The sequence below is a fragment of the Halichoeres trimaculatus genome, unplaced genomic scaffold, assembly GCF_033239565.1.
Source record: "Halichoeres trimaculatus isolate MK-OKI-2021-1 unplaced genomic scaffold, fHalTri1.1 fHalTri1_scaffold_16, whole genome shotgun sequence".
NCBI lineage: Eukaryota > Metazoa > Chordata > Actinopteri > Labriformes > Labridae > Halichoeres > Halichoeres trimaculatus.
In genome coordinates this window covers 15,940,247-15,954,128 of record NW_027437194.1, presented here as the reverse complement: position 1 = coordinate 15,954,128, position 13,882 = coordinate 15,940,247, and the positions used below count along the sequence as shown (strand labels likewise).

Here is a 13,882-nt window from a genome sequence, read left to right as displayed (position 1 = left end):
AATAATCTTTATTTCAGATCTTCTCTGAGGTTAACTGGAGTTCAGGTGTCTGCAGGCCGTACCTTTATCCCTCTGCAGCTCATCCTTCGACACAGCGTCTGCACAGCTGTCAAAGTATTTCTGCAGCGTGTCCACCTGCCTGCACAGGATGTCCCTGAACGTCTCCATCTCTGCCAGCTTCTCCCTCAGGCTGTGGCCCTTCTACGAAGAAACAGAGCGGTCAAGCTGTTGTTTATATTTACAGATGACAGAAAGCAACCATTTGTAGCAGAATTAACCTCTTGTGTGTAAAAAAATATGAAGCTTCTTCAGCCTCGGTAAACATTTACCCTGAAGGAGGACGTGGAGGTGGCAGAGTAGCCGCTGGTGGCTGAGGTGAGAGACAACATGGAGCCGTGTCTCCGCAGACTGGACTCTGAGCCATATCCAGAATCAGCCTGTCAGGAGAAACAAGCAGAGACATGAGGTTACATGAGTTTGTCTTAAAACAGAGATGGAGGAAAAAAGTTAACACAACAAAGCTCCTGACACACAACAAGAGTTCAGTGGTTAATAATCCTTCACTTGAATTGACTCGTGTAATCTCTGTTAATGCTGTTTAACTTATCCAAATGTTCTCACCTGGCATCTGCAGCTTTGTGTTGCACAATCAGTGCCAGCTTATTTAACATGTCTCTGTCATGCTTCTGTCATGCAATTGAGAGATTTATGACATCTTATTGAATGTATTAAACATCAGATCAGTTCTAATTGATCAAAAGAGAAGCACACATGTAAATCAGAGTTCCCATGCCTCACTGTTAAAATCAACCATGACAGGAACTTGATCTCTTGGAGTGGTGGGGAAAATAGTTCAGCATGATTCAGCATGAAACAGTCAACATAAAATCAATGATGAAAACAAAGAGAACTAGATTGAACACCTAAAATTAAACAAGCTTTTCAATTTGACATTTAAATCACATTAAAAGCAGCAGTAAAAATAACCCTCTAGAAGGAAGTCATATAAATATTTTTGATGTTGTAATGAGACATTTCAACAGGAAGCTGTGATCTTGACACATCATGACATGCATTCAGTCACCTTGGCGACACAACTGAAACATCAACTGACTTCCCGTAACCTCCCCTGGTTTCCCCTCGCTCTTACATAACAGCTCACTCCTCAAAATAGACGGTCAGGGACAAAAGAGGGAGACAGTGGCACGGACCAGGATCACAGTCCTGTTTCCCCTTTAAGAGGCACTTCCTTTTCCAACCACCGGAGGGCAGGAGATGAACACGCACGTGACTGGGATTTGCAAGGGCCAGGGTTACTGTCGGTCAACGACCAGAAGTAACTCTCCCTGTGTTCACATGGATTTGAGTCACTGCTGCTGCCTGCCCTTTAGCCAACATACTGCTGCGACCCCGCTAACTGCATCAGAGCAGATAGGACTATCTGTCTGTCTGCAAGAGGACAGCTCTTCTGTCTGATAACAGGATCCTAACAGGAGAGGAGAGCTTAGGATTTAGAAAGGAAATTCAGGGGGAGGGAAGCAACACATTAAATAATGATGGTTACTTGTCACAAAGTAGTACGACCTTATGAAGGAAAATGTGGGACAGATAAATAATGAATAAAACAGGGTACAGACTCCAAGGATTATAATTTGAAGGTCTGATTGAAATTGTTTCCCGATCTGTTAATCACATGATGAAAAAATTGCACCCAAACTTGACAACATTTATTTTCCGTGGTTGAAAAAGCTTAAACCAGGAAGTGCAGTGATGATTTATGTTAGACAAGGACATCAACTGTTAAAATTTCTCTTTTGTTTCTTGATAATCAGGAAATTTAAAGTCGGCGTTTAAAAAGCTTTGACCCTTTCTTGAATTTGCAGGAGGAAAAAGTTAAGCTTTAAATATTTTTCTTCCTAATGTTTTTTTTTTGTGTATGCAAGTTTCTTTCGTGGAAAAATCTTATTTTGTTTTGTTGTCATATTTAGTTTGGTTAAATTTAAACCAGTATCCTGGAGACTGTCTTTGTTTTGATATTCTGAGGTCTTAAATGATCAGAAAGTGACACGTTAGCTGTATTGTGTTGTGTCTCCAAGGAGATGTTAAACTGCTGAGTGCTGCTGCAGTGAGTAATGTGGGTTTGAAGAGGAAGAAGGGGCTTCGGAGAGGAGGAGAGTTTTTTTGTGGTGACTCATTGTGGGTGGGATTCTGTAGTCTGCTGTGTGTGTCTGCGTGTGCGCGCACTCGCGTGCACATGTGTATGTGTGAGTCACGGTGCCTCCCTCGTACTGGAATGAGTGAGTGAGGAGCACATAGGAGGGGTTCAGGGGGTTTTCCCAAAGCTGAGCATGTGTGTTTCTGCAGACAGACTGAGGGTGAGGCGGCTGATATCTCCTCGTTGATATCAGACAGAAAAAAAAAAACAATTAGAGCTCAGAGATGGATTATATCTGCCTTAGGTTAAGACTTCTAGATGTCGAAATCTTCCTGAGTGATCATGAATCAGTTTTCTGTGAAGCTAAAATAAGCTTTCTTCAACATAGTCCACCTGTCTGTGGTCAGTTACTGTTTATGTGACAATAAACATTTTCTCTTTCCTCAATTGTTCCATGCCTCGCAGTGCACAGTAGGGACTGAAACCTGCTTCCTCTGTCCTTGACACCAGCTGAAAACAATAGGAGCAACTTTAGCTCTCTCAGCACTACAAGGCTTTCCTCACAAAGCTTAAAGGGCACATTTTTGTAGCACTGTGTAAAGACACACTGTGCTACTTTTTTGGAGAATAACAGCAAGGAAACCCTGACTACAGTTCACACACCACTGACTGACCAACAGGACAGGTGAAGCTCACGTCTGCAGGCTTTTGTGTCAAAAATCAATAAAGAAGACATAAAGCATTTCCTTGAAACCCTCAGTTATTTTCGCTGCAAAACTGTATATCCAAATTAAGCAGTTACAAAAATGTGAGAAAATCATTACTGTAAGAAAACCTTGCTCAAAACATCGCTACTTTTTGATAGTGTAGGGCTAGCAGCTCATGTTGACATGTTCTGCACAAATCAGTGGCTCACATGACACTGCTCAAAGTGTAGCTTTTTATACTTGAAGTGTCTGAGCCATTAGCAGTGAAAGAAACAGAGAAACTGCTTCTATATTACATAATCAATATGAAATATTTAAAGAATCTGATGAATTGTCTGCACAAAAAGAGACTAGACTGAAAACCAGTACCATATGGCTGTGATTTATAGACTGGCAGGGAGCACTATGTCTCAGACTGTAGTGGAAATCACTGCATTGACTCAAAATCACTTCCAAAAACGAGCATTTTTTTTGCTACATCCACAAATACAGTTTAAAAGTGTAGCATGCAACCAGGAAACTAGATATGAACATGATCAGCTCTCTATTTCCCCACTAAGTTCAAACCCTCATTCATGGTCATGAGCTCTTGGGATTCTGATCCAAAGAATGAGGAAACTAGTGAGCTTTCTCTGAAGGGTGGCTGGGCTCAAGCCTTTAAGATGAGGATACATCCTGTACCCCTTCCTCTGGAGGTGTTCTGGGGTCACCCAACTTGGAGGAGAGATTTTATGTCCTTTCTTGCCTGGAGACACATTTGAATCCCCCAGAAGGGACTACGAATCGTTGCCAGGAAGAGGGACATCTGGGTCAACTTGCTTAGATGGCTGCCCCTGTGACCCGATCTCTGATGAGCAGGTGAAAGTTGTTGGATGGGTTTGGCAAAATGGAAACTCTTCTGTTGTTTCAAAAAAATTGGCATTCCTTTTGGAAACCATGGAACCCCTCAAAACTGTGTGTTACCAGCACAGTACAAAGGTGAGCATCTGTGATGTTGCAGGCACAACGCACATGCAAAGTACTGTATGCATGAGTGCAAACACAGATGCACATTTGAACAAAAATACACACCTAGAACAAAAGTGCACTATTCTAAACACAAGTAGCACTCAGGGGACCTACTGTCCTACAGACTTGCCAACAAACGCACCAGTGGTGGAGGGATGATTATTGTTCCCTGGACTCCGCCCTTCTCTTTCCTCCCCTCTCTGATACTCTATTAGAAACACACACACACACACATTCACAAATCCCAACGTTGTAAGTTTGATGAAAAGTGTGTAAAAGCTTGAGAGATAACAGAGTGTGCAGACTCACCCTGTGAAGCTCGATGGCGTCGATCCACTGGTGTCTGTGCTCCGGGTCTTGAGCTCGCAGGTACCAGACACTGTCGTTGACGCTGATGTCCAGCCGGCATTCGTCAAACTCATGAGGCTGAAAACACACACAGAAAAACAGAACAGAGGATGGTGAGTGAACATTTCAACTTGGGATGTCTGATTTTTAACAACATGAACAGATGGTTTAACTTAATCTGAAGAAATACAACGACAGAATGAAACCTGGATGATCCTCGAATGAGGCCAGTTATGGGACGCCATCCTGGCTGTATCCTGTCATAGATGTGTAAGCTAACTGTCATTTCCCTTTCACAGCAAAGGGAAACACAGATCTTTCCTGCTCACGAGGAGGCATATGCGAGGGTGTCAACTCTGTGGCTAGCTATCAAAATGACACTGAAATAGCAAACTGCCATTCCCGCGCTCCTGTTGCATGGTGGGTGGCAATCTGTTCAGGAGATAGCTTTGACATCCAAAACACATGGGATAAAGGATAAGAAATATCTTTTCACTCCAAGTGTATCTAATGTATATATCTCAGAGAGATAAAGGTCAGAGAGGAGATGCAAAGCAGCCTCTATTTTCAGGCCATCAGTCCCATAGGAGGAGAAGTAGCAGATAACTGGCCTTTTAAGGCAACTTGCAGGACAGAGCATATTCCTAATGGCTCTCCAGTGAATTGTCAGCGCTGTAAAACTGCTGCACCGGCAATGCTAGCAACTAGGGTGTGTGTGTGTGTGTGTGTTGGGAGGAGGTGGAGGGAGTGGTAGTGACAGCAGTGGTATTTACCTGCTGTGTGGTGTTTACTGAATGCATCAGAACGCCTCTGCAGTGAGTCTCAAGGCTGAAACACTCTCAGAGTCTAATCGCAGAGGAAGAGCGGGCTGATATACGAGTCGGGCTCACTCATTGGATCGGACTCCAGGACACAGTTTGAGAAGTGGAAAAGACTGAATGAGCAGAAATTCCAGAGACTGCAGTAAAACTGAAAGCGACAGAGAGAAACCACCACGTTTCTTTCTTTAGCCCTGTTCCCAGCCTTGCTTCAATGTATAAGACGTGCTGGATTAAATTCTGGGGGCAAGCATCCAGAAAAATAACAGCTAATTCAGCCTTCTCCAGTATTAGTGATGCTTAAATGAAGCTTCTAATGATCCTTTTGTTCACTGAATCAATACAGTTTTGTGAGAGTGTGCATTATAATTAAACTGTATTGATTGTTCCAGTGTGCAAACTCTAATTAATCTATTAAAGGAAAGCACAACATTCTATATGGGGGTCAAGAAATAAAGCATCCAGAGGAAGTAAGTACAGCTTGAGCCCAAACTGCAGATTGTGATAACTCATGAGCTTAGCAGTGTGATGAATAAACCTCTGTGGTGGTGTTGTGATGTTGTGAAGTGTGACTTTGCAAAACTGTCAGGAAACAAGAGGGTGAGGAGTCAGGGCATCACAAGTTCCTCTTGAATAGTTCACTAAAGCAATGAAAAATGGAGAAAGGAGGGGTTCAGTCAGGTAAGAATAAACACTTTGGGCCTCTCAAAGCAGCTGGCCGGGCTCATTTTGCTTGGAAATTCTGCTGTTGACTGCAGGCAAGGTCGACATATTGACGGACATTACTGTCGACTTTTCGTTGCTATAGGCGCTGCCCAAGTAGCTGCCTGTTGCAGCAGCTCTCTCTTCTTCGTCCATTGTTGGTCATGGACAACAAACTTTTTGTGGCTTCAGCGATATTTTTGCTACTTTTCTGTTTATCCTACATGTATCCATGGCTGCATTGTTTACATGCGAAATTAGCTGTTAGTAGCCTGTAGCATGTCAATGTTAACTAGTGTAAGGCTTGATGATTTCCCTCGAGGCGAGGAGGAGGAGGTGAGGACGACGTGCTGGTTCTCGGGTGTGAGCTGAGAGGTGACGACGTGGACCTGTCCTTCCATCCATCGTTATTGGGAATGTGGGATCTATCTCCGGTGGGATGGGCGAGCTAGCCGTGCTAGCCCAGAGGGGCTGCCGGAGAGCAGAGTGGCATCGTGCTGTTCACGGACGTGGCTGACGGAGCAGACATCGGACGCCGGCGCCACATTGGAGGAGCTTCGCCTGCTGTGAGCACAGGATGCAGGAGACAGAGACTGAACAGACTGCTGGGGATACTCAGTCCTGAACCCTGTGGAGGTGGAGACTGGCTGGGCTGGAGAGTTGTGGACGGGATGTCATCATCTATTTTCTTATGGACCTTTTTGCACTTTCTATACACTTTCTTGCTTTTGTTTTCTTGATTGCTGCTGTGACTCCTGAATTTCCCCTCAGGGATAAATAAAGTATTTTCTATTCTATTCTATTCTATATGGCCCAGCCGCTCTGGGGGAATGTAAAGAATCAACAAGGGGATCGTTGAGTATGAAGGCTAACGATGTTGATGGATTTAACCAATTTCAATCAATTCTTAACAGGAACTGATTATCAATACCCATCCCTTCATTCAATATTTCAGGATATATGCAGAGATAAGGGACTGAATAATCAGCAGACAGTCAGCAGTAACTATCCAATATTGTTTTTGCCTTAAATGTCCATCCCCATCATGAAGTGATTAAGCAGATTAGATCATAAAAACCACTAACCTCACCACTGCACGTCCCTCTGCTTCTTTCTAATGTAAAGAAAAACTTGTGAAACTGCGTCCCTGATCGCCTCTGGACTGTGGGGTCATGGGTTAGCTGATCTGTAAGCAGGGTTTAGAAATGAAAGCCTGTGCTGGGTCTGAGGAGGTCACTGGGATCCGAGGCCACAGTAAACAATAATCCATCACAGGAAGGACAATTTAGCCGAGGCCTTGTGCTTCACAGGATGACGTGCTAATGATGGGCTCTGTGTGAAAGGCACGCAGACCACAGGGAGAGAGGTGTTGGAGTTGGATTCAGTGTTCTGTAAGAATACATCCAGCCTTCTCTCACATAAACACACAGACGTTAGATCCAACCTGAGTTAAGTACATTACTGTTAATATCTGGATTACCTTGTTGAGTTTATGGGAATGGATGTCAAAATAAAGAGGGAGTAGGTCTTAAAGATGCACTAAATATTCAGAGAAATAATTTATGTTTAAACACCAAAACAAAAGTTTTCTCTTCAACACAACGTTATATGTCTAAAAGAGATGCCCTAAGTCTTACATCATCCTCTAATCTTGCTCAGTCAGAAAGTCATGATGTGTTGCTGTGATCAGGTCAGGCCAAAGCTCATGAACTCCAGAATGATTCTGAGAGCTTTGCTTTCACTGATTACTGTAAAAGAAAATCAATTTTCTCCTTTCATCTCCTGATTGAAACTTTGTTTTATATAATATATAATACTTTAACTGGTATTAACTCTGACGTTCTGTGGCTATCCAGTCTGAACTTCAGATGATTCACAAAGATTCTTCGACTGATAGATCTTCCACATGCTGCTTTAGCTTGTGTCTTGTAAGAGCACTGAGTGTGTGTTAGAGTTGAGGTTAGGGTTGGAGCTTTGGTGGTCCAAAGTGGGTAGTTTAGAGGTTTTCAGAGGGATCAAGCAAAGAAAGCCACGGATTGAACCGCAGAGTCAAGCTGATGGATGAAGGAAAACCACCAGGCAACATAACAGTTTAACAACCGATGGTCTGCAGTAACACCAACCTGACTGCCTCTGAGCCATCATTTTAAACCTTCAACCAAAAGCCCAGTGCCCAGTGTGTGTAAAATAAAACCACTACACCCTCCATGAGTGCAAGCAACACAAATGTAGGTCTCACCCACTGGGATACAAGCAGACACACAACAAAGCAGTTTTTCTTTTTTGGACAGAAGCCTCTGCCGGTAAGTTTCTTCACTTCATCCCACGTTGGATCATCAGAGTCACTCTCTTTGATTTAAGAGCTCATATCTGTGTGTTTGTTTAGGACGGTTTGAGCTTTCAAAGGAGAAAACAGAGGAGGGTAAATTAAAAATGTATTATCAAAAAGACATAGAAAGCAGCTTTAATAAAAGAGTTCTCTTCCATCTTGAGCTAGTGTAAAGTTTTAGAAGTGTTTCCAGTGTCTGAAAGTGAGGAGGACTTAAACCAACGCAAACACTGACAATATCCACACAGCTGCACCACACCTACCTCATTTCATTACTCATCTATGCAAGTTCAACATCACTGTTTTGCAAAAGGGAGATAGATAAATACGAGATATTTTCCTTCTCCAAAATAACAGCTAAACCAAGCTGCCAGGAATGTCTTTTTACAGCCTCTGAAACCAGAACGGGATCCCCGTGGCTCTGAGGAAACACTGACTCACCTAACAGCCAGAGTGAAACTGAAGGAAAGGGAAGGCTAAAAAAAACTGAGGGAGGATAGAACAACTCTGTGTCATTTAAGTACACGCACACACACACACCTAAAGACAAATATATGGTGCATGACCCCCTTCCAGTAGAGGAAGTTGCGTGCTATGAGGAAGAGCCTCATTTCCTCACTGAGGACACTGCAATTTTCACAAAACCTGAAGTCAATCTTTTCAACTTCCACTTGACCTTCCATCTTTCTCTTTCCTTAATCTCTCTTGTGACAGAGGTAATGGAGAAAACGCCACACCATCAGACTCGCCATTGCTGACAACGACAGATTGGGTCTGCTCTACTCATCAGCTCCACTGAGAGAAGAAATCACAAGTAGGCCAGTGTGCTCCCATTAACCGGCTATGGAGCTAAAAATGGTCACAGTGGTTAACACACTGCGTGGGGACGGCTGCAAAAAGCAGTGTTTGGAGGCCAACAAAACACAAGGCAAGCTCACCATCATCTTAACCACAAAATAACAAGATAACACAAAAACAACAGTCAACGGTACTAGAGTGGAAACTGTTGCAGTGTCAGAACAGGAAACAAGGACACTACAGTGTGGTCTGTGTTAGAGGTTAGAGAAGGATATGAAGAGCGAAGTCTTACGCAATCAATGCACTCGATAAGGTATATAACTAAAAGATGAAATTTCAACTTGTCATATCCTGTAAATACTTTTAAAAACTGGCGACTCATCAAGCACTTATTTTGTAGCAAATGAAAAGGCCTCAAGAGAAAAATTGGAAACATAAAAAAATGGAAAATATTTAAAGGGGACATATCATGCTTGTTTCTCCTTTTCACTATGCCAGACTAGGATGCCTGTAAAGCATTTAAGCCCTCAGTACAGGTCATTTAGTTCCTTCATTGCCCCACAATAGCGTTCTCAATATCCTCATTTTAGGCCATTCTGAAGATCTCGTTGAAACGCTCCGTTTCGAGAATGACCTCCAGTAACCTTGCAACGTCACAGCCCTTTGTGCTCTGATTGGTCAGCTCTATCAGAGGGGCGGAGGGGGTAGAGCCAGGGGGGCGGTTTTTGCAGCATGGCAGTATTTACAAAATCGCCACATTGAATGGAGTAGACCGAGCGAGTTTGCTGTTTGCCAAAACTTCACAGTAAGGCATTGATAGCACTAATAAAACGGCAGAGTGTAGGATACGTCCTTTTGTATTGGACCCCGAGTCAGACCCGGACGGTTCTGCAGCTCAGGAGGAAGAAAATCCACCTCGACACAGATCATCTCAGGACGCTTCAGTGTGGTGAGTCAAACCTGTACTCTAACATGTATAGTTTATACGTGGAAATATAGGCAGACTTCACCATTAACTATTTCTATAACAGGGCTCCATCCTGCTCCTTCACTTTTCTTTATCTGTTTTATCCATCATGCTGAAAGTGTAGTCTAAAGATCGCCTCTACCGACAGTTCGTCACTATGTTATTACCGCAGCATTATTGTGGTCCAGGTTCACATTGCATGTCAGAACAAGCATGCAAATATCACAGTCTCACAAGTATTATGAGTGACGTCTGCTAAAACTACAGTGTTTTAACTGCTAATTCACCATGTAAAGCCAAGCTGCTCCGCAGAGCAGAGTCCCTGCATCCAGCATCTAAGGGGGGGATACTCGGCTCTTGGTGGGTGTATCCCTCGGTGGCGGTTGTGTGACTAACCGACATCACAGAGGAAGAGCTGCTTTATCAGATTACTCCAATAAAAAGAAAGGATCCTCGTGTCGTCACGAAGGTTGACCTATTTTCAGAGGCATCAAATCTCGTTCTAGAATATCAGAAAAAATACAATATCTAATTTTTTGAAAATTCAGGGGGTGTAAGGTCTTGTCAAATTTATTATATTATATGTAAGTATTAAATCAGGAATCAGCATGATATGTCCCCTTTAATGTGCGTGCCAAAGCCTCCCGAGTGTTAGCTCTTGTTTACAGCAGCGGTTCTCAACTGGTCTGGCTTCTGGCCTCACCCATCACCCTTCAATGACGAGCTGCAACATAGATTGACAACATTTCTAACTTATCAAACTTAGTTAATAAACAGATGGTGCTGTTTGAACAACGTGCCACTTGGTGTTCTTGCTTTGAGCATAAAGCAGTGAGAGACTTTTGTGATGTCCTCAGGTCTTGAAGTTGACTTAAAAAAGAACTCAGGTTTATCTTTGATGCTGCTTTAGTTTTGATGGCCTCATACTTCCACCTGCTATCACCCTACTGCACAAAACACACTGAGGTTTTAGTTCTCCTTTGTTATGAATATAACAACATCCATACTTAATGACTTAATTGTTGTATTCGGTTGTATTATTTCTCACAATAAACAAATTTACAATAATGGTTTTCTTCTGTACAGTAAAATAGATGCAGTCACTTAGCCTGACAGGGTATTATAGCCACCCGCTGTTTTGGAGTGTGAATAAATACACAAAAAAATCCCTTTTACAATAATATCACAGGAATTTTCCATAGAAAAATTCCTTTTTTTCTTTTCCTGACAAAGGTCCCTACCCCACCTTTTGTGTTGCCATCAGTTGAGAAACACCAGCAGTCCAGGATAAAGTTGAATTACCCCTATCTGAAAAAACAAAATCACAATAAATGACTTTGGAATCTATCGATTTTATCATCATTTTTATAAGGCTTATCAATGATTTATATTTCAGACCTCCTTAATGCTAAAGCCACATTAATTCTCTATCTGTGTTAACAAACAGTTTTAACACTGTTGTAAATGCAGTTCATTGATGTCACTGAGCTCCCTTGAATTGAAGTAACATACCATGAGGGTTATTTACACCAGACCAAAGCTATTGTGTTGACAGGTGGGGAATGCAATTTAATCCTTCATCTATGCCATGAACACTCCACTGTAGCTGAAACAGTGTCACACAGATGGTGCTTCCATTCTGCTGCAATTTGAGCCACTACTTTACAATGCAGGTCTATTATGGAGCCGAAACCATTACTTTGATGTTTGGTACTGGGAATAAAATTTGGCATCACAAAAAAACACCCTGTAACTGAAAAAGGAAACATTGGCATTGAAAAACATGGCATTGAAACAGATAATGACATTGATAATGTTTCCCTTCAGTTAAAAACACGGTCATCCAAAGTTAAATTATTTTCTTTTTATAAACTTTTGCATTCTGATGTTTTTAAATTAAAACCATATGATATTTGTTTGATTTCATTGTTTTTTTTTCAATGAAAGTTTGTCATTTCAATGATATTTTTTCTTTTTTGAATCACACTTTTTTTTTGGTTACTGTGTTTTATCAGTTTTAACTTTCTGTCACTTACACTTTGGCATGGAGGGAGGGGTTAAGGGGAAGGGCTAAAGAGGGATGTGGTTTGAATATCATTTGCATATTTCTGGCAAATACAACAGCACTCAGCTGGACCCCATGGACTTTCAAGACTCCTGAGTGTCAGCCATCTCCATTTCAACCGGAGCTCCAAAACCACAAATAAGTCTGTTTCTCCCTGCTGTTCATTCATTCATAAAGAAGTGGAATGGACTCAAGTTGGTTTAAAAATGATGTAATGGGTTAGCAGAGGACCGCTGAAATAAGCTAGCTAGTGTTAGCTGTAGGCGTAATCCAGCTAACCTGTGGCTAATCGTGAGCAAGATAGAGTCTTTCTTTGTGACTTTTTTTTTTATCTCTCGAGGAGTTTGAGGCCTACGTCATCACTGCCAAGGCCTCACAAACGCATTGATCTTCAGCTCAGCAGAAAACAGAAACTCTAAAACAAACTATACAGGAGGAGGATTACTACTTCATTTTAAAACTACATTTAGTTAATTCCCCTTCTTGGTAAATAACAGCAGAAAGAAACAGACTAACTTGTGGTTTTGGAGCTTCAGGTGAACTTGTGGATGTCTAATGCTCAAGGGCCTCCCAAGTCCTGTGGGGTCCAGCCATAGACTGTTAAATGAGTCCAGTCTAGTGCAGTGGTATGTTCCAATAATATGCAAGTGATGTGCAAATCGAGCCCTCCTGGCCCTTCCCTCCAAACCCTCCCCTACACGCTAGAAGAGTGACAGAAAGTTGAAACTGAAGAAAGACAGTGATCAAAAAATAAAAACATCATTGAAATTATCAAACCCATCCTGAATTTTTTTCAGTTTCAGGATAAGTCTTTCAATGCCAAATTTTATTTTCAATACCAAACATTAAAGTCACTATTTTGGCTCCATAGTCTATTTGACTGTGCTTGGAATAAACACTTTCTAAATTTGTGTGTGTGCTCACTATGTGGTCAGAGTGCATTTTATTTTCTGAGTTTTTGTTCTTGCTGCAAAGTGGAAATCACACCTTTAATTTTCAAGTCTTCACAAGTTTCTCCATTTCCTGACTGAAGTGTGTGAATAAAGACAAGAAATTTTGACACCCATGTCTGCGCTCTTCAAAAACTTTCTGGGTAACTGCTGCTAATAGTTGCTGCAAACTGCCAAGTGTTTGCCTTTACATTTAACTACAATCTGTTTGTTTCTAAGTGAAGAAATATACAGATCTAAATCACATTTGGTTGAGATAAAACTGAGATCAAAGGGGCTGCAGTGGCTTGAATTGATTTGTTGTGACTTTTTTGGGGAAACATCCCTGTTATCAAGAATGTAACCAGACACCTAATCTATGCAGAAAACAGAGTTATAGCTGCTGTCCTAATCCATGCAGTACAATGACAGGATGGTCTACATGAGAGACACTTTCTTTCCTCGATTCCTGTCTTTCCTCTTTCCGTCTTGTTTACAGCCTGACCTCAGAATGTTGCACAGCAAAGCAAGAAGCCTCACAAGTGTAACTAAATCCACAATGTAAACATGCAAATGTAAATGCAAAGATGGTCTCTAACCAAGCTTATGCAGCTTTAATGACAATATACACATTAAATAGCTAATCCCTTGCAAATAATTTAACATACTCTTGGAAACATTACAAGCCTCACTGAGAACATACCGTACTATCTTCTTTTCAGGAAGAGTAAACATGAGGGCCACACAGAGGACTCAAAGAAAGAATTACTGGAAAAACAGAAGATAAAATGTTCAAAAAAGGCAACAACTGTCCATGTTTGACAATCACTAACTTTAGCTCCTCATTATTTATTCCCACAATTTTCCTTTGGAATGAGAAATGACTGCAGGAGATCACCACATGGAGGTTAATGTTTACGCAGGCTGGGAATGGATGAAGCTGAACAAATACAGCGAACAGCAAAGCCTGCTTTATGCTGCATGGGAACAGTAACTTATTCAGTCCCCTTGTTACTCTTTTGGAGAGACGTGCAGACAGTTCGGCTATCAAACACT

General features: G+C 41.8%; 1 protein-coding gene across 2 annotated transcripts in view; it reads right to left on the bottom strand.

Annotated features, from left to right (window-relative positions):
* Positions 1 to 13,882, bottom strand: part of LOC141805750 (ceramide transfer protein-like) — a 29,177-nt gene that overhangs the window by 8,443 nt on the left and 6,852 nt on the right. The window contains exons 3-6 of one of the 2 annotated variants that reach the window (XM_074690940.1): positions 4,180 to 4,296; positions 4,013 to 4,078; positions 330 to 437; positions 63 to 201 (exon numbers count right to left, since the gene is read on the bottom strand). In XM_074690940.1, coding sequence (XP_074547041.1) covers positions 63 to 201; positions 330 to 437; positions 4,013 to 4,078; positions 4,180 to 4,296 — 430 coding nt within the window. The remainder of the gene's footprint in view (positions 1 to 62; positions 202 to 329; positions 438 to 4,012; positions 4,079 to 4,179; positions 4,297 to 13,882) is intronic. The other variant, XM_074690941.1, reaches the window with a different exon arrangement.